General features: G+C 34.3%; 1 protein-coding gene and 1 long non-coding RNA gene across 3 annotated transcripts; both read left to right on the forward strand.

Moving 5' to 3' along the window:
• Nucleotides 1-8,409: 8,409 nt before the first annotated feature.
• LOC127106047 (uncharacterized) lies at nt 8,410-20,420 on the forward strand. 2 transcript variants are annotated; one of them, XR_007795259.1, is made up of 4 exons: nt 8,410-8,626; nt 10,816-11,882; nt 12,142-12,162; nt 20,233-20,420. It is a non-coding gene; the product is annotated as an uncharacterized LOC127106047 (long non-coding RNA). The 2 variants fall into 2 exon arrangements; XR_007795260.1 differs by lacking the exon at nt 8,410-8,626 and adding an exon at nt 8,672-8,961 and having other exon boundaries at nt 11,271-11,882.
• On the forward strand, nt 16,034-20,410 carry LOC127106034 (LEC14B protein-like). Its single transcript, XM_051043324.1, has 9 exons — nt 16,034-16,075; nt 17,414-17,655; nt 17,762-17,864; nt 17,972-18,091; nt 18,202-18,279; nt 18,473-18,649; nt 18,881-18,958; nt 19,273-19,448; nt 20,212-20,410. Coding segments are annotated over exons 1-9 (1,005 nt in total). The 5' UTR covers nt 16,034-16,045; the 3' UTR covers nt 20,213-20,410.
• Nucleotides 20,421-23,806: the final 3,386 nt, after the last annotated feature.

Genomic DNA, 23,806 nt, shown 5'->3' on the forward strand with positions numbered 1-23,806 from the left:
AATTGGGATTGGGTACGGAGACTCTTCCTGTGGACCTTCAATTCCATCATCATCCAAGTTGTTGATCAAAGGCGGTACTGTGGTTAATGCTCACCATCAACAAATCGCCGATGTTTATATTGAAGACGGTGTCATCGTTGTTGTTAATCCAACTATCACTGTATTATTTCTCAAATGAATCATTCTTAACTTGCAATTATTTACTCCAAGACACTTATCATGTTAAAATGAACACAATTCTTAAGAAATGAAAATAGAAAGTGTTTTCACAAATTTTGTATTCAACTTTATGCTTTCTGTCCTAGGATTTTTTACTTTTGTAATTTCGGTATTGCCAGGTTGGAGATGAGGTGCGTGTCATAGATGCTACTGGCAAGTTTGTTATGCCAGGTTAGACCTTTGATTTTTAATCTTACAACACTTCCAATGATGATTCTTTCTGGGTTTATAACTATGTAGTACTTACACCTATGCGGTTGCGACAATTTTTTAAAACCTTGCTTATATTTGACACTTTAGGTTGAAGGTGTGTCTCGGTGACTAACATTTATATGACACTGACACTGACACGTGTGGATACATACGATCAATGATCACTTCCATTTCAACGTATTATTGTTGATGCCTACGTGTCAGGGTTGATATCATGTTTGTTGTTTGTGTTTGAATTGGTATTTCGTAGGCTCTTAGTTCTCTGAGGTTTTACCATCGGAGTGCTCCACTTCATATCTAGGGTGAAAATGTATTGGTATAAAAGCAATCCATTCTTAGCAATAATTAAGAATAGTGAAGAGTTTGTGTGAAATTCAAAGGAGCGCTATGTCCCTCTTATGCAGACCAATGTGGGACCAATTGAAGTTCTTTAAGAACTACATCATTGGTGTGAAAAGTGAGTGATTTACTTAATTAAAAGTGTTGTGGCATAGTTGAGTCCACTTAGTCAACCTAAGATGGGTTCTATTGTTGTTGATGCTCTAACACCTATACAATAGTTAAATGCTTCTTAAACGAATCACCGTAGCGATGTCACTTGTATGCATGAATTTAGTTTCTTACATTTCATCTTGATGTCAATTTGACATCATCATCATCAGATTTTGACATACCATATGATTGCATCTTTTTGTTTACTAACAGGAGGCATTGATCCTCATATTCATCTAGAGTTTGAGTTTATGAACACTGTAACGAAGGATGACTTCTTCAGTGGCCAGGCCGCAACATTGGCTGGTGGGACGACAATGCACATTGACTTTGCCATACCAATTGATGGGAGTTTAACGGCCGGTTTCGAAGCCTATGAAAAGAAGGCGAAGAAGTCTTGCATGGATTATGGTTTCCATATGGCTATTATCAAATGGGATGAAACCGTTGCAAGAGAAATGGAGCTCATGGTCAAGGAGAAAGGTTATAATTTTACTTCCTTTTTGCATTTTAGATAATTTGATTTATTATGAGGCAATAACCCTGTGGAAGGGCTCTGAGGAATTTATTTCACGTAGTAAGTACATCTTTGTTTTCTGATTATAGGTATCAATTCTTTTAAGTTTTTCATGGCTTACAAAGGAGCTCTTATGATCGGTGATGAGCTTCTTCTACAAGGACTTAAAATGTGCAAGTCTCTCGGTGCCTTAGCCATGGTCCATGCAGAAAACGGAGATGCTGTGGATGAAGGGCAAAAGAAGATGATAGAGCTTGGAATAACTGGACCCGAGGGACATGCTCTTTCAAGGCCTCCAGTGGTTAGTCTCATTTTTGCTCTTTTTAATAAATAGTTTACTGAATAATAGAATTGAAGAGAATAATGGAATACAGATACTGATCATGTCTGGTTTCATTTCATCGTCTAGTACTCTAGACTATTTTACTACGTCATAATGATATTTTCTCCTCATTTTTCAGCCACCCCTTTACATCTCTGACAATCACACTTAGTCGACTTACTTCACACTTAGTCGACTTACTTCACAGCCACCCCTTTTTGAAAACCAGAATTTCATGTATATGGACCCAACATATTATTCAAAAAAGTTTATTTGACAGTAATATATAAAACAATTATTGCCCTTTTGTAATTTGTACAAGTAAAGTGTAAACTTTGAATTTTGTTTGAAATCGTGATTTCTGTTTTTGATTTGGTTCTCACAATATAGATAATGCATTCATAGAAAGTAAGTTACTTTAACTTGTTGGTATCTTCCAAAGGAAACTAGAAATAGGATGTTTGGTTTAGTAGGACTTTCTAATTGTATCTTGTTCTTTTTCCTCTTTCAAAAGACTTCCCATAAAGGTGAATGCCACTCTTTTATGCTTATAACATCATGCGTTTTTATAATTCCGTCTTTTTGTTTACTCTAAAATGTTACTCTTTTTATTTCCCAAAATTATTTTAAAATGATAACTAACTTGTTCGTCCGAGTCTTTGTAGGAAGGTATGTACGCTCTTGTCATGAATAGATCAAAAAATGAGTCTTGTGGTCATTACTGGTAATGTTCTTCTATGGCCTCTTTTCATTTGGTTTTTAGAATGTATGCTAAGTGATTGTTTTGTTACAAATAGTCAATACTGCACAAATCTATAATAAATATTGGATTGTTTCTGACACTTTCTTTTTTTGAATTAATATGTACAATTTTTATAAAAATGTGAAGCCTTTTTTTGATTTGAACATTTTCTCACTCGTCTTAATGAATTTTTGTTGGCTTTCTTGTAGTGAGCTTATTTACTTTTCAATGCTTACATTGATAATGTGTTGTGGATTTTGTAGGAGGAAAACTTGGAAGAGGTCATTGCACTTACTGTGATATAACTGTTAAATTGTTTGTCTCACACATATCTTTCAGATGCAAAGGATAATACTGACATTATGAATTTTGTTATAGGCCCCGCCCAGGGAGCAAGCGTATGTGACATTTTCATTGTATTAGATTGTGTTGATCCTACTATTTCTAGCAATTTAAGGCATCCCATGATGCACCATTTTGCAGGGATAGGTTTTTTTCGGACTTACCCTTAAGTTTTCTTCAATGCAATGATTAAATGAACTTGTTCTTTGTCTAATTTCAGTATTTCTTCCATATTAAATTTAGCTGCCTTACTCACTTGTTCAGGTCATTTTTGTTGATTTTATGGTAGTCTGTGATCGGTTCCATGAGATATAGAAAGTGATGCAGGTCACCTTTGATTTGGAAGCATAATCCAGTCTGCATCCCAGCTCTTTCTCGTATTAAGTTTCATGCACTTCATTAGATTAAATCACATACGTTTGTGATTCTGGTAGATGGAAAGTTTTGTCATTTTTTAAAATTATTTAGGTCGAATGCCAGTAATTTCCAATGCAAATTGTTTTTAATTCAAGTCATGATGGTAACGTTTATTGTAGGAAACACATTCTATGCATTTGAAGATGTTGTTTTTTCTATTAACAAATGTTAATATGTTAGTTTTATTATGGTGTGGGTATGAATAGAACCATCAACCTCAACTCTCTCACTCCATCCTCAAACCACCAAGCCAAGTTTATATCTCTCTATATAATGATATGGTCTAGTTTTGTCTTAGCATTTAGGAGCTTTAATCTACATTCTAATATACATAATTTATGGAGATATATTATTATATTTCTATATTGGCGGAGCTGTAGAGGTAGTAATTGCACAAACTCTCGGTACTTAAGTGAGTTATTGATAATTTCATACTGGACCATATGAATTTGTTCAAAAAAGTTTATTTGACAGTAATATATAAAACAATTATTGCCCTTTTGTAATTTGTACAAGTAAAGTGTAAACTTTGAATTTTGTTTGAAATCGTGATTTCTGTTTTTGATTTGGTTCTCACCATATAGATAATGCATTCATAGAAAGTAAGTTACTTTAACTTGTTGGTATCTTCCAAAGGAAACTAGAAATAGGATGTTTGGTTTAGTAGGACTTTCTAATTGTATCTTGTTCTTTTTCCTCTTTCAAAAGACTTCCCATAAAGGTGAATGCCACTCTTTTATGCTTATAACATCATGCGTTTTTATAATTCCGTCTTTTTGTTTACTCTAAAATGTTACTCTTTTTATTTCCCAAAATTATTTTAAAATGATAACTAACTTGTTCGTCCGAGTCTTTGTAGGAAGGTATGTACGCTCTTGTCATGAATAGATCAAAAAATGAGTCTTGTGGTCATTACTGGTAATGTTCTTCTATGGCCTCTTTTCATTTGGTTTTTAGAATGTATGCTAAGTGATTGTTTTGTTACAAATAGTCAATACTGCACAAATCTATAATAAATATTGGATTGTTTCTGACACTTTCTTTTTTTGAATTAATATGTACAATTTTTATAAAAATGTGAAGCCTTTTTTTGATTTGAACATTTTCTCACTCGTCTTAATGAATTTTTGTTGGCTTTCTTGTAGTGAGCTTATTTACTGTTCAATGCTTACATTGATAATGTGTTGTGGATTTTGTAGGAGGAAAACTTGGAAGAGGTCATTGCACTTACTGTGATATAACTGTTAAATTGTTTGTCTCACACATATCTTTCAGATGCAAAGGATAATACTGACATTATGAATTTTGTTATAGGCCCCGCCCAGGGAGCAAGCGTATGTGACATTTTCATTGTATTAGATTGTGTTGATCCTACTATTTCTAGCAATTTAAGGCATCCCATGATGCACCATTTTGCAGGGATAGGTTTTTTTCGGACTTACCCTTAAGTTTTCTTCAATGCAATGATTAAATGAACTTGTTCTTTGTCTAATTTCAGTATTTCTTCCATATTAAATTTAGCTGCCTTACTCACTTGTTCAGGTCATTTTTGTTGATTTTATGGTAGTCTGTGATCGGTTCCATGAGATATAGAAAGTGATGCAGGTCACCTTTGATTTGGAAGCATAATCCAGTCTGCATCCCAGCTCTTTCTCGTATTAAGTTTCATGCACTTCATTAGATTAAATCACATACGTTTGTGATTCTGGTAGATGGAAAGTTTTGTCATTTTTTAAAATTATTTAGGTCGAATGCCAGTAATTTCCAATGCAAATTGTTTTTAATTCAAGTCATGATGGTAACGTTTATTGTAGGAAACACATTCTATGCATTTGAAGATGTTGTTTTTTCTATTAACAAATGTTAATATGTTAGTTTTATTATGGTGTGGGTATGAATAGAACCATCAACCTCAACTCTCTCACTCCATCCTCAAACCACCAAGCCAAGTTTATATCTCTCTATATAATGATATGGTCTAGTTTTGTCTTAGCATTTAGGAGCTTTAATCTACATTCTAATATACATAATTTATGGAGATATATTATTATATTTCTATATTGGCGGAGCTGTAGAGGTAGTAATTGCACAAACTCTCGGTACTTAAGTGAGTTATTGATAATTTCATACTGGACCATATGAATTTGTTGAGGAACTTTACGGTTACTAAATATGATTCCATTTTGTATGACTTCCAAAATCATATTTTCTAATTTGTACAAATTTGCTTTAGTGGTTTTTCTTCAATGAAGTTACAGCATGGCTACAGTTCATTTAAAATTAGCCATCTTCTTCTTGTGTCGTCTATAAGAAAAATTGCACGGTTGACTTAATATATCCTTGTTATGGTTTTATGGACAATCTTTCTCAATTATTATTATTTGATTGTGCAATTGTGAAGTTGTTATGATCTGCTTGTGATTAGTATGTTCTTTTATTTACCAAAATTATTTGAATTCATAACTAACTTGATCGTCGGAGTTTTTGCAGGTACCACACCTTTGGTTTGGTGTGTCTTGCTATGCTCATGAGTATGATGAAACAGAAAGGAAATGCAACATCTTAAAAGCATGGTAGGAAGTTTACCTTTGATTTGAGCTGCTGGCCATGCTTAACAGTCCGGTCTTCAACCGAGCTGAGTGAATGAGATTCATTGACATGGGGGGCCTTCTGAAACATTGGAAATGGGCAGAGGCTGAAAACTTTGGGTGTCAGGCTGTGTTTGAAGTGGGGAGACATGCCTCAAATATAAATTCTGTGTTTGAAGCATAGCTTATGTGATTCATCCATGATGCTTTAATTGACTTGTATGTGAAGTTCAATTTGCCATATAATTCTGATTTGTTTGGTTTGATACCATTTTTCTAGATTCTATTGCATCTCTACTTGATAGGAGTCCATTAGCCTTAGAAGCATGGCTAGGGTTTGAATTTGATTATTACCTATGTCAACCCTTGAGAATGCTTTGATATGATGCCTTTGTGATATTTTGGTTTTCCTTATTAATTCCATGTTTTTGATCTCATTCATCTACCATATCATTGGATATGTCTAAACTGTCCACACTTGTGTTCATTTCACTTTACAAATTTACATGTTGATCATATGCTTTGATGCTAATTTTGGGTGTGATGTTGTTGCTCATTTTGATTTGATAACTTGTTATTTGCTTTCATTCTTCTTCCATGACTTGCTATGGATCACTTTATTTATATTTCATCTATCCTGTCATGACTTGATATGTTTTGTTTAGTTTCCATCTTTTTTCCATGACATGATATGGATTATTCTGTCTACCTTCTATATGTTCTTCCATGACTTGATATAGATTACTTTGTTATCTCTTATCTATTCTTCCATGACTTGATATGGACTGCTTTGCCTTTATATTATCATTTCTTTACCTATGACATTATATGGATGGCTAATTACTTTTCTCTTATCATGACCTGATGTGTCTTACTTTGTGAATTTGTTCCTACTTTCACCATGACTTGATATGGATTTGTCTTCTTCTTTAGCTCTTTTACTTGTGTGGATAGCATGTTCCCCATAGAATTTCTTTGGTTCATTATTGGTTAAGATTGGACTAAAGGAGACCTTAGGTTTGTTAACCAAGCATGACAACATGTAGTTGCTGCGATTATGCATCTATTGACTTGTAAATTTGGATTGCGTATTCGTTTGCGTGACTGTTTCAATTACAGCTTTGTAGACTTGTAAATTAATGTTGGTGTTTACCACTGTTGTACGTTCGTTCTTGAACGTTATTTATCCTAGCTTAAGTTTGGTAAACAAATGGTTTTGTTTTTTTTCATGGCATAATATATGTATCAGTATAATATGTATGTTGCTGTTCTGGTTTAATAAGGCACAATATATGTTGCTGTTCTGGTAATACATTGTAAATATGGTATAGTATATATGCTGTTGTTCCTGCATCAGAATGGACTCGTAAAATCTTGTAAATAATACTCCTGTTGCTGTTCTGGTTTAATTTCTGTTTGCATTGCTAAATCATATTCAATCCGTGATTTCGACATTGATAATGTGCCGATATACTGCTGATTATTGGTGTGTGCCTTTTACGATGTTTCACTTCCGATTTAATCATGTAGTTGCTGCGATTATTTTTCATTAAGTTGTTGCAAATCATGTCAGAGTCTTTGCAGGCAGGTACCACAACCTTGCTATGCACGTGTCATGAATAGATTAAAATCAGTCTTGAGGTCCTTATGAGGTAATGTTCTTCTGTTTGCCTCTTTTCATTTTGTTTTACTATATATATACACAAGGTGATTGTTTTGTTATAAATACTGCACAAATATTGTGGCGAAATGCTACTTTCCGAATACAGTGAGTGGTTGAGTTCTGCAGTTTATTTTGAGCTATTTCTGACACTTTCTTTGATTATACGGGTGTCAGTGGTATTGTTTTCATTTTGAAATGTAATTCTGGAGTCCCAACACCAAACCGTATTAGATTTTTCTTGACAGAGAGTGGTTAGTCCTGCCAAGGTTTCATGATTTTCTCACTTTACTGTGACATGTCATCACTGTACTAAAGCTGCTTTGGGGATAAGGATGCTTGACCAAGTGCGTGTTAACTCATTGCTATCTTTATTTGTTATAGATTGATGAACTATTTGATGGTTTTGTTTTATTTCCCAACATTATTTTGAATCCATTATTAACATGATCGTCGGAGACATTGTAGGTACCACACCCTTGCTATGAATATTTCATAAATAGATCAAAAACAGGCTTGAGGTCATCAGAGATGATGTTCTTCTGTTTGCCTCTTTTGATTTGGTTTGATTTGTTTGTGCTCAACATATTATTCAGGTTCATTCTTTCATATCATTTTTTGAATTAATATGTACAATTTTTATTAAAATGTGAAGCCTTTTTTTGATTTGAACATTTTCTCACTCGTCTTAATGACTTTTTGTTGGCTTTCTTGTAGTGAGCTTATTTACTTTTCAATGCTTACGTTGATAATGTGTTGTGGATTTTGTAGGAGGAAAACTTGGAAGAGGTCATTGCACTTACTGTGATATAACTGTTAAATTGTTTGTCTCACACATATCTTTCAGATGCAAAGGATAATACTGACATTATGAATTTTGTTACTAGCCCCGCCCAGGGAGCAAGCGTATGTGACATTTTCATTGTATTAGATTGTGTTGATCCTACTATTTCTAGCAATTTAAGGCATCCCATGATGCACCATTTTGCAGGGATAGGTTTTTTTCGGACTTACCCTTAAGTTTTCTTCAATGCAATGATTAAATGAACTTGTTCTTTGTCTAATTTCAGTATTTCTTCCATATTAAATTTAGCTGCCTTACTCACTTGTTCAGGTCATTTTTGCTGATTTTATGGTAATCTGTGATCGATTCCATGAGATTTAGAAAGTGATGCAGGGACGCCTTAAATCATGCTCAACAAGCTGCTAGAGTGTTCAAAAACAGAAGCAGCCTGCGGTCTACCCTATTGGAAGCACCATCCGTTCTTCAACCCAACTACGAGTGGATGAGTGTCATTGACTCGAGGGCCTGCTGGAACATTGGAAATGGGCAAAGGGTGAAAATGTTGGGTGACAACTGGTTCCTGGGTCAGGCTGAGTTTGAAGTGTGGAGTCCTGCCTCAACCCTAGTGATTCGGTTAATCGAAGATGACGCAAACAATGGAAATTGTGAGTTATTCTTCATCTATTTTAATGCTGATTAAGAAACAAAAGATAAAGTTCTTAGATGATGAGATTCCTCACATGATCACACTATCGTCACCTCATCATACTCCCTCACCACTGCAGCAAACACGCTTACCGTTAATGAATGAAATGATTGAGCTTGGTGAGATGCGGTTAGAACTGTTTCGTCTCATTAACAACACCCAAGAAGCCATTGATGCTGAAAGAACGAGGAAAATCGCAATCTTGATGTCATTTAGATAGTAACTAACAACTTTTTATTCATTTCAAATTGATTTTAATGTTATTTTGAATCTATGCTTGTGTCATGATGAGTAGGATGAAACTCCTTCTTCAGGTAATGTATCTGTCTTTTTGCACTTACTGTGTGATCTAACAATCAAATTATTTATCCCACTCATTTCTTACATACGATAATCACGTTGCAGTTTAGGTCCTATACATTGCATTCATACAAAGTAACTTGAAATATAAAGATATTAAGTATGTTGTTCTTTCTCCTTTTTCACAAACTTGCCATAAAGGTTATTGTCACTCTTTTATGCTTAGAATTCCATCATGTCTGGCTAATTTCTTTACTCTAAAACGTTACTCTTAGTGTCTTTTCATGTCACAAGTCTTACTATATTGTCAGAGTCTTTGCAGGCAGATACCACAGTCTTGCTATGCACGTGTCATGAATAGATTAAAATCAGTTTTGAGGTCCTTATGAGGTAATGTTCTTCTGTTTGCCTCTTTTCATTTTGTTTTCACTATATATATACACAAGGTGATTGTTTTGTTATAAATACTGCACAAATATTGTGGCGAAATGCTACTTTCCGAATACAGTGAGTGGTTGAGTTCTGCAGTTTATTTTGAGCTATTTCTGACACTTTCTTTGATTATACGGGTGTCACAGTGGTATTGTTTTCATTTTGAAATGTAATTCTGGAGTCCCAACACCAAACCGTATTAGATTTTTCTTGACAGAGAGTGGTTAGTCCTGCCAAGGTTTCATGATTTTCTCACTTTACTGTGACATGTCATCACTGTACTAAAGCTGCTTTGGGGATAAGGATGCTTGACCAAGTGCTTGTTAACTCATTTCTATCTTTATTTGTTATAGATTGATGAACTATTTGATGGTTTTGTTTTATTTCCCAACATTATTTTGAATCCATTATTAACATGATCGTCGGAGACATTGTAGGTACCACACCCTTGCTATGAATATTTCATAAATAGATCAAAAACAATCTTGAGGTCATCAGAGATGATGTTCTTCTGTTTGCCTCTTTTGATTTGGTTTGATTTGTTTGTGCTCAACATATTATTCAGGTTCATTCTTTCATATCATTTTTGAATTAATATGTACAATTTTTAAAAAATGTGAAGCCTTTTTTTGATTTGAACATTTTCTCACTCGTCTTAATGACTTTTTGTTGGCTTTCTTGTAGTGAGCTTATTTACTTTTCAATGCTTACATTGATAATGTGTTGTGGATTTTGTAGGAGGAAAACTTGGAAGAGGTCATTGCACTTACTGTGATATAACTGTTAAATTGTTTGTCTCACACATATCTTTCAGATGCAAAGGATAATACTGACATTATGAATTTTGTTACTGGCCCCGCCCAGGGAGCAAGCGTATGTGACATTTTCATTGTATTAGATTGTGTTGATCCTACTATTTCTAGCAATTTAAGGCATCCCATGATGCACCATTTTGCAGGGATAGGTTTTTTTCGGAGTTACCCTTAAGTTTTCTTCAATGCAATGATTAAATGAACTTGTTCTTTGTCTAATTTCAGTATTTCTTCCATATCAAATTTAGCTGCCTTACTCACTTGTTCAGGTCATTTTTGCTGATTTTATGGTAATCTGTGATCGGTTCCATGAGATTTAGAAAGTGATGCAGGGACGCCTTAAATCATGCTCAACAAGCTGCTAGAGTGTTCAAAAACAGAAGCAGCCTGCGGTCTACCCTATTGGAAGCACCATCCGTTCTTCAACCCAACTACGAGTGGATGAGTGTCATTGACTCGAGGGCCTGCTGGAACATTGGAAATGGGCAAAGGGTGAAAATGTTGGGTGACAACTGGTTCCTGGGTCAGGCTGAGTTTGAAGTGTGGAGTCCTGCCTCAACCCTAGTGATTCGGTTAATCGAAGATGACGCAAACAATGGAAATTGTGAGTTATTCTTCATCTATTTTAATGCTGATTAAGAAACAAAAGATAAAGTTCTTAGATGATGAGATTCCTCACATGATCACACTATCGTCACCTCATCATACTCCCTCACCACTGCAGCAAACACGCTTACCGTTAATGAATGAAATGATTGAGCTTGGTGAGATGCGGTTAGAACTGTTTCGTCTCATTAACAACACCCAAGAAGCCATTGATGCTGAAAGAACGAGGAAAATCGCAATCTTGATGTCATTTAGATAGTAACTAACAACTTTTTATTCATTTCAAATTGATTTTAATGTTATTTTGAATCTATGCTTGTGTCATGATGAGTAGGATGAAACTCCTTCTTCAGGTAATGTATCTGTCTTTTTTGCACTGACTGTGTGATCTAACAATCAAATTATTTGTCCCACTCATTTCTTACATACGATAATCACGTTGCAGTTTAGGTCCTATACATTGCATTCATACAAAGTAACTTGAAATAGAAAGATATTTAGTATGTTGTTCTTTTTCCTTTTTCACAGACTTGCCATAAAGGTTATTGTCACTCTTTTATGCTTATAATTCCATCATGTCTTGCTAATTTCTTTACTCTAAAACGTTACTCTTAATGTCTTTTCATGTCACAAGTCTTACTATATTGTCAGAGTCTTTGCAGGCAGATACCACAGCCTTGCTATGCACGTGTCATGAATAGATTAAAATCAGTCTTGAGGTCCTTATGAGGTAATTTTCTTCTGTTTGCCTCTTTTCATTTTGTTTTCACTATATATATACACAAGGTGATTGTTTTGTTATAAATACTGCACAAATATTGTGGCGAAATGCTACTTTCCGAATACAGTGAGTGGTTGAGTTCTGCAGTTTATTTTGAGCTATTTCTGACACTTTCTTTGATTATACGGGTGTCACAGTGGTATTGTTTTCATTTTGAAATGTAATTCTGGAGTCCCAACACCAAACCGTATTAGATTTTTCTTGACAGAGAGTGGTTAGTCCTACCAAGGTTTCATGATTTGCTCACTTTACTGTGACATGTCATCACTGTACTAAAGCTGCTTTGGGGATAAGGATGCTTGACCAAGTGCTTGTTAACTCATTTCTATCTTTATTTGTTATAGATTGATGAACTATTTGATGGTTTTGTTTTATTTCCCAACATTATTTTGAATCCATTATTAACATGATCGTCGGAGACATTGTTGGTACCACACCCTTGCTATGAATATTTCATAAATAGATCAAAAACAATCTTGAGGTCATCAGAGATGATGTTCTTCTGTTTGCCTCTTTTGATTTGGTTTGATTTGTTTGTGCTCAACATATTATTCAGGTTCATTCGTTTATTTCATTTTTTGAATTAATATGTACAATTTTTCTAAAAATGTGAAGCCTTTTTTTGATTTGAACATTTTTTCACTCGTCTTAAGGACTCTTTGTTGGCTTTCTTGTAGTGAGCTATTTACTTTTCAATGCTTACATTGATAATGTTTTGTGGATTTTGTAGGAGGATAACTTGGAAGAGTTTGGTGAATATTAAAATAATAGAGTTAGTACCTATTATGTCGTTGCACTTACTGTTAAATTGTTTGTTCCGCATTTATCTTTCATGTGTCTGTTTATGTTCTATAGAATGCATACATGCTAATGTTTGATGTTTTGATATTGTTTCTATTTCAATTATTCCTTCATGAATGATCGTTTGATTATTTATGAGTTTGGCTTTAGATTATTTCTTCCATTGTTTGATTTTGAATAGGGTTTGTATTTTAATTGTTGGAAGCTGTTGTATTAATCAATGAATGATGTGAATCTAAATTCTAATATAACAATCTGATTTAGTTCAATCTCCTAAGCTTTGTTTATTTTATTAACAGAAAACAATTAACTACACTTGTTTGCATTTTCCAGGAGTAACTAGAAATAGAATGCAAATATCTAATGGTGTCCGACACCGACCCATATCTACACCTCTTATCATCGAGTTTTGAATTTGGATTTTGAAATTCAGTTTTGTGAAGCTGGAATCGGGTACGGAGATTCTTCCTGTGGACCTTCAATTCCATCATCATCCAAGTTGTTGATCAAAGGCGGTACTGTGGTTAATGCTCACCATCAACAAATCGCCGATGTTTATATTGAAGACGGTGTCATCGTTGTTGTTAATCCAACTATCACTGTATTATTTCTCAAATGAATCATTCTTAACTTGCAATTATTTACTCCAAGACACTTATCATGTTAAAATGAACACAATTCTTAAGAAATGAAAATAGAAAGTGTTTTCACAAATTTTGTATTCAACTTTATGCTTTCTGTCCTAGGATTTTTTACTTTTGTAATTTCGGTATTGCCAGGTTGGAGATGAGGTGCGTGTCATAGATGCTATTGGCAAGTTTGTTATGCCAGGTTAGACCTTTGATTTTTAATCTTACAACACTTCCAATGATGATTCTTTCTGGGTTTATAACTATGTAGTACTTACACCTATGCGGTTGCGACAATTTTTTAAAACCTTGCTTATATTTGACACTTTAGGTTGAAGGTGTGTCTCGGTGACTAACATTTATATGACACTGACACTGACACGTGTGGATACATACGATCAATGATCACTTCCATTTCAACGTATTATTGTTGATGCCTACGTGTCAGGGTTGATATCATGTTTGTTGTTTGTGTTTGAATTGGTATTTCGTAGGCTCTTATTAGTTCTCTGAGGTTTTACCATCGGAGTGCTCCACTTCATATCTAGGGTGAAAATGTATTGTTATAGAAGCAATCCATTCTTAGCAATAATTAAGAATAGTGAAGAGTTTGTGTGAATTTCAAAGGAGCGCTATGTCCCTCTTATGCAGACCAATTGAAGTTCTTTAAGAACTACATCATTGGTGTGAAAAGTGAGTGATTTACTTAATTAAAAGTGTTGTGGCATAGTTGAGTCCACTTAGTCAACCTAAGATGGGTTCTATTGTTGTTGATGCTCTAACACCTATACAATAGTTAAATGCTTCTTAAACGAATCACCGTAGCGATGTCACTTGTATGCATGATTTTAGTTTCTTACATTTCATCTTGATGTCAATTTGACATCATCATCATCAGATTTTGACATACCATATGATTGCATCTTTTTGTTTACTAACAGGAGGCATTGATCCTCATATTCATCTAGAGTTTGAGTTTATGAACACTGTAACGAAGGATGACTTCTTCAGTGGCCAGGCCGCAGCATTGGCTGGTGGGACGACAATGCACATTGACTTTGCCATACCAATTGATGGGAGTTTAACGGCCGGTTTCGAAGCCTATGAAAAGAAGGCGAAGAAGTCTTGCATGGATTATGGTTTCCATATGGCTATTACCAAATGGGATGAAACAGTTGCAAGAGAAATGGAGCTCATGGTCAAGGAGAAAGGTTATAATTTTACTTCCTTTTTGCATTTTAGATAATTTGGTTTATTATGAGGCAATAACCCTGTGGAAGGGCTCTGAGGAATTTATTTCACGTAGTAAGTACATCTTTGTTTTCTGATTGTAGGTATCAATTATTTTAAGTTTTTCATGGCTTACAAAAGAGCTCTTATGATCGGTGATGAGCTTCTTCTACAAGGACTTAAAAAGTGCAAGTCTCTCGGTGCCTTAGCCATGGTCCATGCAGAAAACGGAGATGCTGTGGATGAAGGGCAAAAGAAGATGATAGAGCTTGGAATAACTGGACCCGAGGGACATGCTCTTTCAAGGCCTCCAGTGGTTAGTCTCATTTTTGCTCTTTTTAATAAATAGTTTACTGAATAATAGAATTGAAGAGAATAATGGAATACAGATACTGATCATGTCTGGTTTCATTTCATCGTCTAGTACTCTAGACTATTTTACTACGGCATAATGATATTTTCTCCTCATTTTTCAGCCACCCCTTTACATCTCTGACAATCACACTTAGTCGACTTACTTCACACTTAGTCGACTTACTTCACAGCCACCCCTTTTTGAAAACCAGAATTTCATGTATATGGACCCAACATATTATTCAAAAAAGTTTATTTGACAGCAATATATAAAACAATTATTGCCCTTTTGTAATTTGTACAAGTAAAGTGTAAACTTTGAATTTTGTTTGAAATCGTGATTTCCGTTTTTGATTTGGTTCTCACAATATAGATAATGCATTCATAGTAAGCAAGTTACTTTAACTTGTTGGTATCTTCCAAAGGAAACTAGAAATAGGATGTTTGGTTTAGTAGGACTTTCTAATTGTATCTTGTTCTTTTTCCTCTTTCAAAAGACTTCCCATAAAGGTGAATGCCACTCTTTTATGCTTATAACATCATGCGTTTTTATAATTCCGTCTTTTTGTTTACTCTAAAATGTTACTCTTTTTATTTCCCAAAATTATTTTAAAATGATAACTAACTTGTTCGTCCGAGTCTTTGTAGGAAGGTATGTACGCTCTTGTCATGAATAGATCAAAAAATGAGTCTTGTGGTCATTACAGGTAATGTTCTTCTATGGCCTCTTTTCATTTGGTTTTTAGAATGTATGCTAAGTGATTGTTTTGTTACAAATAGTCAATACTGCACAAATCTATAATAAATATTGGATTGTTTCTGACACTTTCTTTTTTATATTATTCGGGTAATGGTTGTATTGTTTTGATTTCACTGTTTCTTTTGGTCATATTTGATAGGGAGAGCCAGCAGTTGAGGTTACAAATGACGGTGTTGATGCTGTAGGGCATACAATTGGTACATATTTGGAGGTCATTTCCAACTTAGGAAGGTTCTCAATCCCAAGAGTGTGATCAAACCATCATCACTAGCTAAAGATTATTTTGAATCCATAACTAACTAGATCGTCCGATACTTTGTAGGTACCACACCTTTGCTATGATCATGTCAGTCTTGAGGCCCTTAGAGGTAATGTTCTTATGTATGCCTCTTTTAATTTGGTTTGATTTGTTTGTGCTCAACAAATTATTCAGGTTCATTCGTTGATTTCGTTTATTAATATGTACAAGTTTTATAAAAACGTGAAGCCTTTTTTTGACTTGAACATTTTTTCAGATATTATTCAGGTTTTTTTTGAACTATGCAATGATTAAATGAACTTGTTCTTTGTCTAAATTCAATATTTCATCCATATTAAATCTGGCTGCCTTACTTCACTTGTTCAGTTTATTTTTTCTGAATTTATAGTAACTTGTGACCTTTTCCATGAGATATAGAAAGGGATGCAGGGAACCTTGGATTTGGAGGCATAATTCGGTCTGCACCCCAACTATTTTTCATATAGAGTTTCATGCATTACATTAGATTAAATCACATAAATTTGTTAATTAATCTGTAGAACCTACATCTCCGATCAAAGGGGTGTCAAATGTTAGACGATTTACCTCTGAGTATTGTTTATTTGTTGAAGGAAACCTAATATCCTATAAAAGTAAGAAACAAAATGTAGTTGCAAGATCAAGTGCTGAGGTAGAATATAAGGTTATGACACTATTAACATGTGAGGTCGTTAGGTTGAATCAACTGCTCAAAGAACTTCAATTTGAAAAAATAAGACCATGACACTTATTTGTGATAACCAAGTCCCATTACATATTGTTTCGAATCTAGGTTTCATGAGAGGACCAAACATTGTCAGAGAGAAGTTAGAATCAGGCGACATTATCACAAGTTTTGTCAACTCTAATGATCAATTGACATGTGTTTACCAAATCCCTACGAGATCCTAAAACTAATTATATATGTGGCAAGCTTAGTGCATTTAACTTATATGCTCAAATTTGAGGGAGAGTGTTAATATTTGTATATAGGATACTTTCGAAGAAACAAGTTTGTAGATAATGCATTCATAGAAAGTAAGTCACTTTAACTTGTTGGTATCATCCAAAGGTAACTATAAATACTATGTTTGGTTTGGTAGGACTTTCTAACTGTATGTTGTTCTTTTTTCTTTTTCAAAGACTTACCATAAATGTCAATGTCACTCTTTTATGCTTATAACATAATGTGTTGTTATAATTTCGTCTCTTTGTTTACTCTAGAATGTTACTCTTTTTATTTCCCAAAATTATTTTGAAGTGATAACTAACTTATTCGTCGGAGTGTTTGTAGGAAGGTATGTACGCTCTTGTCATGAATAGATCAAAATGAGTCTTGGGCAGTTTCTCGCATTTTCTTTTTTATATTATACTGGTAAGGGTTGTATTGTGTTTTGATTCCACTGTTTCTTTTGGTCATATTTGATAGGGAGAGCCAACCGTTGAGGTTACAAATGAAGGTGTTGATGCTGCAGGGCATACAATTGGTACATCTTTGGAGGTCGTGTTCAAACTTAGGAAGGTTCTCAACCCCAAGAGTGTGATCAAACCAACATCACTAGTTAAAGATTATTTTGAGAATAACATCTATCGAATAAATTTCAGACGAAAGACTTTGGTAAACTCCTATAGTTTTTGGGTATTGAGGTATTCCAATCTAAAGATGATAAGGTAATTTCTCTGGGGAAATATGCTATGGATACTTTTGAAGAAACAAGTTTGTAGATAATGCATTCATAGAAAGTAAATCACTTTAACTTGTTGGTATCATCCAAAGGTATTTGCCTGTAAATGGTCCTTGGCTTATCGACCAGATGCCTAGTCGAGCGTATGTGTCTCAGTTTTCAGCTGATGGTAGTCTTTTTGTTGCTGGGTTCCAGGTAATATATTCCCACCTTTAACATTTTATCATAAAAATATACTTTTTTTTTTTGCTGTAAGGTATATGCATGCTATAGTTTTGATTCTGATTAAATTATTTTTTCAGGGAAATATCATAAAAATATACAATGTGGACAAAGGTTGGAAAGTTCAAAAGAATATTCTAACCAAGAGTTTGAGATGGACAATCACTGATACTTCTCTTTCCCCTGATCAACGCAGTCTTGTAAGTTGCTGTGTTTTATCTTCAAAATAACAGGAAAGAAAAATGTCTACATCTTTTTAATCCATTGTTTTAATGGCTTAATCTTATGGCATATGAATCTTCAATTTCAGGTTTATGCCAGCATGTCGCCCATTGTACACATTGTAAATGTTGGATCTTCTGAAACTGAGTCACTAGCAAATGTTACGGTACTCACAACTAATTCTGCACTTTGGTTTTAACTTCTAATTTGGCAAACACTAGTTTTTTTGAATGCTATAAGGTATCTGAGTCTTAGAAATTGGATGTTCCATGACGTGTCTAACTGGTGGATTTCCTAGGTTCTTTTTTATGGTGTTCTTTTCATATTTTTAATGTGCTTTTGGTTCTTATATTATGCAGGAGATCCACGATGGTTTGGATTTTTCATCAAATGATGATGGAGGATACTCTTTTGGAATTTTTTCTGTGAAATTCTCAACAGATGGGAGGGAATTAGTAGCAGGAACTAGTGGTGATTCTATACATGTATACGATCTTGAAGCAAACAAGGTTTCACTTCAAATTTTAGCACACGCGGTAATGATACTAGCCATAAAATATCCCATCTCTTTAGCTTCAAATGATTTGAGCTATTGGTTGTGTCTTTATATTAGTGCCTGTGAAATTCTATCTGAAAGTGTCTGCTTGATCATCAATCTATCATTTTTTTGGACAAATTATTTTCATATTGTGGTGATTTTTTATGGATCAAGAGAATTAACGCATAGCATAGATGTTCTAACTTTTGATTTTCATTTTATGTTGCAGGCTGATGTAAATACTGTATGTTTTGCTGATGAAACTGGCCATCTTATTTACTCTGGAAGTGATGATAGTTTCTGCAAGGTATGTCCTACATCATAAGACGTCTTATTCTATTAAGATATTATTCGCTTTTTCCCTCTTTTTGAGTGTCCCAACTTTTGTTTTTATTTAGAAGCAATGGCCATCTTTTAAACAGGAAATCAGTCTCATAGTCATACCATCAGGGTTAAATTAAATATTGACCTTGAGAGCAGTTATTAGATGAGATACATGTCAAATCTTTTAGTTTTGGTTTTCGTCACTTATTGCAGAAACTTCATAATTAGAGCTGTTTGGTTGTACTTTCCCTCTTGATTTTAAGTGATTGACACATTCTAATGTACAAATTTGTTTAGGTCTGCGATCGGCGTTGCTTAAATGCTAAAGGCAAGCCAGCAGGGGTTTTGATGGGGCATCTTGAGGGCATTACATTTATTGATACCCGTGGAGATGGACGCTATTTCATTTCTAACGGTAAAGATCAGACCATAAAACTTTGGGACTTATGCAAAATCTCGTCCAATGTTACCTGGTATGTTCTTTTTCCTTTCTAGTAATCTATATTTTGAAGTCCATATCTGTTGAATCTAAAGAATATGATGTGTTTTGACAAAATGTTCAATAAATAATGGTTACTAGTGTACTTCTGCTAATGGGAAAGATTAAAGTAGTGTGGAAAGATTAAAGTACTAGTATACTCCATGTGAGTACATGTTTCTGAAGGTAATTGTGTTTGGAATTTGCAATCATCTTACATCTTAGGGTTCTTTTGGTTCAAATGAGGGGAGGGGAGAGATTTTAATGGAGGAAATGGGAGGTGGGAGATTTATTTTTAATCAGATAAATGTTTGGTTCAAAAGAGGGGAGAGATTTTAATTAAAAATGTGTTTGGTTCAGGAGGGGAGGAATTTTATTAATAATTTATATTTTTATCTTTATGATCTTATATAAGTCATATGAAATTCAAATGTGAAAAACTCATACATATTTTTTTTGGTAATAAAATTTCTAATATTGAGTGACTAAAAAATATTAATTTACCACATAACGTTAAAAAATTGAGTACATTTGATTCGGATTATAACTCTCCAACACAAATTAAACTATATGCTCATACTGGACCATATGAATTTGTTGAGGAACTTTCCGAATACAGTGAGTGGTTGAGTTCTGCAGTTTATTTTGAGCTATTTCTGACACTTTCTTTGATTATACGGGTGTCAGTGGTATTGTTTTCATTTTGAAATGTGATTCTGGAGTCCCAACACCAAACCGTATTAGATTTTTCTTGACAGAGAGTGGTTAGTACTACCAAGGTTTCATGATTTGCTCACTTTACTGTGACATGTCATCACTGTACTAAAGCTGCTTTGGGGATAAGGATGCTTGACCAAGTGCGTGTTAACTCATTGCTATCTTTATTTGTTATAGATTGATGAACTATTTGATGGTTTTGTTTTATTTCCCAACATTATTTTGAATCCATTATTAACATGATCGTCGGAGACATTGTAGGTACCACACCCTTGCTATGAATATTTCATAAATAGATCAAAAACAGTCTTGAGGTCATCAGAGATGATGTTCTTCTGTTTGCCTCTTTTGATTTGGTTTGATTTGTTTGTGCTCAACATATTATTCAGGTTCATTCTTTCATATCATTTTTTGAATTAATATGTACAATTTTTATAAAAATGTGAAGCCTTTTTTTGATTTGAACATTTTCTCACTCGTCTTAATGACTTTTTGTTGGCTTTCTTGTAGTGAGCTTATTTACTTTTCAATGCTTACATTGATAATGTGTTGTGGATTTTGTAGGAGGAAAACTTGGAAGAGGTCATTGCACTTACTGTGATATAACTGTTAAATTGTTTGTCTCACACATATCTTTCAGATGGAAAGGATAATACTGACATTATGAATTTTGTTACAGGCCCCGCCCAGGGAGCAAGCGTATGTGACATTTTCATTGTATTAGATTGTGTTGATCCTACTATTTCTAGCAATTTAAGGCATCCCATGATGCACCATTTTGCAGGGATAGGTTTTTTTCGGACTTACCCTTAAGTTTTCTTCAATGCATGGAAAGTGTTGTCGTTTTTTAAAATTATTTAGGTCGAATGCCAGTAATTTCCAATGCAAATTGTTTTTAATTCAAGTCATGATGGTAACGTTTATTGTAGGAAACACATTCTATGCATTTGAAGATGTTGTTTTTTCTATTAACAAATGTTAATATGTTAGTTTTATTATGGTGTGGGTAGGAATAGAACCATCAACCTCAACTCTCTCACTCCATCCTCAAACCACCAAGCCAAGTTTATATCTCTCTATATAATGATATGGTCTAGTTTTGTCTTAGCATTTAGGAGCTTTAATCTACATTCTAATATACATAATTTATGGAGATATATTATTATATTTCTATATTGGCGGAGCTGTAGAGGTAGTAATTGCACAAACTCTCGGTACTTAAGTGAGTTATTGATAATTTCATACTGGACCATATGAATTTGTTGAGGAACTTTACGGTTACTGAATATGATTCCATTTTGTATGACTTCCAAAATCATATTTTCTAATTTGTACAAATTTGCTTTAGTGGTTTTTCTTCAATGAAGTTACAGCATGGCTACAGTTCATTTAAAATTAGCCATCTTCTTCTTGTGTCGTCTATAAGAAAAATTGCACGGTTGACTTAATATATCCTTGTTATGGTTTTATGGACAATCTTTCTCAATTATTATTATTTGATTGTGCAATTGTGAAGTTGTTATGATCTGCTTGTGATTAGTATGTTCTTTTATTTACCAAAATTATTTGAATTCATAACTAACTTGATCGTCGGAGTTTTTGCAGGTACCACACCTTTGGTTTGGTGTGTCATGCTATGCTCATGAGTATGATGAAACAGAAAGGAAATGCAACATCTTAAAAGCATGGTAGGAAGTTTACCTTTGATTTGAGCTGCTGGCCATGCTTAGCAGTCCGGTCTTCAACCGAGCTGAGTGAATGAGATTCATTGACATGGGGGGCCTTCTGAAACCTTGGAAATGGGCAGAGGCTGAAAACTTTGGGTGTCAGGCTGTGTTTGAAGTGGGGAGACATGCCTCAAATATAAATTCTGTGTTTGAAGCATAGCTTATGTGATTCATCCATGATGCTTTAATTGACTTGTATGTGAAGTTCAATTTGCCATATAGTTCTGATTTGTTTGGTTTGATACCATTTTTCTAGATTCTATTGCATCTCTACTTGATAGGAGTCCATTAGCCTTAGAAGCATGGCTAGGGTTTGAATTTGATTATTACCTATGTCAACCCTTGAGAATGCTTTGATATGATGCCTTTGTGATATTTTGGTTTTCCTTATTAATTCCATGTTTTTGATCTCATTCATCTACCATATCATTGGATATGTCTAAACTGTTCACACTTGTGTTCATTTCACTTTACAAATTTACATGTTGATCATATGCTTTGATGCTTAATTTGGGTGTGATGTTGTTGCTCATTTTGATTTGATAACTTGTTATTTGCTTTTATTCTTCTTCCATGACTTGCTATGGATCACTTTATTTATATTTCATCTATCCTGTCATGACTTGATATGTTTTGTTTAGTTTCCATCTTTTTTCCATGACATGATATGGATTATTCTGTCTACCTTCTATATGTTCTTCCATGACTTGATATGGATTACTTTGTTATCTCTTATCTATTCTTCCATGACTTGATATGGACTGCTTTGCCTTTATATTATCATTTCTTTACCTATGACATTATATGGATGGCTAATTACTTTTCTCTTATCATGACCTGATGTGTCTTACTTTGTGAATTTGTTCCTACTTTCACCATGACTTGATATGGATTTGTCTTCTTCTTTAGCTCTTTTACTTGTGTGGATAGCATGTTCCCCATAGAATTTCTTTGGTTCATTATTGGTTAAGATTGGACTAAAGGAGACCTTAGGTTTCATCTAGAGTTTGAGTTTCTGAACACTGTAACGAAGGATGACTTCTTCAGTGGCCAGGCCGCAGCATTGGCTGGTGGGACGACAATGCACATTGACTTTGCCATACCAATTGATGGGAGTTTAACGGCCGGTTTCGAAGCCTATGAAAAGAAGGCGAAGAAGTCTTGCATGGATTATGGTTTCCATATGGCTATTACCAAATGGGATGAAACAGTTGCAAGAGAAATGGAGCTCATGGTCAAGGAGAAAGGTTATAATTTTACTTCCTTTTTGCATTTTAGATAATTTGGTTTATTATGAGGCAATAACCCTGTGGAAGGGCTCTGAGGAATTTATTTCACGTAGTAAGTACATCTTTGTTTTCTGATTGTAGGTATCAATTATTTTAAGTTTTTCATGGCTTACAAAGGAGCTCTTATGATCGGTGATGAGCTTCTTCTACAAGGACTTAAAAAGTGCAAGTCTCTCGGTGCCTTAGCCATGGTCCATGCAGGAAACGGAGATGCTGTGGATGAAGGGCAAAAGAAGATGATAGAGCTTGGAATAACTGGACCCGAGGGACATGCTCTTTCAAGGCCTCCAGTGGTTAGTCTCATTTTTGCTCTTTTTAATAAATAGTTTACTGAATAATAGAATTGAAGAGAATAATGGAATACAGATACTGATCATGTCTGGTTTCATTTCATCGTCTAGTACTCTAGACTATTTTACTACGGCATAATGATATTTTCTCCTCATTTTTCAGCCACCCCTTTACATCTCTGACAATCACACTTAGTCGACTTACTTCACACTTAGTCGACTTACTTCACAGCCACCCCTTTTTGAAAACCAGAATTTCATGTATATGGACCCAACATATTATTCAAAAAAGTTTATTTGACAGCAATATATAAGACAGTTATTGCCCTT

Source organism: Lathyrus oleraceus, chromosome 7, assembly GCF_024323335.1.
Source record: "Lathyrus oleraceus cultivar Zhongwan6 chromosome 7, CAAS_Psat_ZW6_1.0, whole genome shotgun sequence".
Taxonomy (NCBI): domain Eukaryota; kingdom Viridiplantae; phylum Streptophyta; class Magnoliopsida; order Fabales; family Fabaceae; genus Lathyrus; species Lathyrus oleraceus.

Bases quoted from the DNA above. Each gene is read 5' to 3' on its own strand.
- LOC127106034 (XM_051043324.1), top strand. From the start codon at position 16,046: ATGATCATGTCAGTCTTGAGGCCCTTAGAG. The intron at 18,092-18,201 runs GTAAGTTGCTGT...CTTCAATTTCAG, and splicing joins CCCCTGATCAACGCAGTCTT to GTTTATGCCAGCATGTCGCC. The intron at 18,959-19,272 runs GTATGTCCTACA...AAATTTGTTTAG, and splicing joins GTGATGATAGTTTCTGCAAG to GTCTGCGATCGGCGTTGCTT.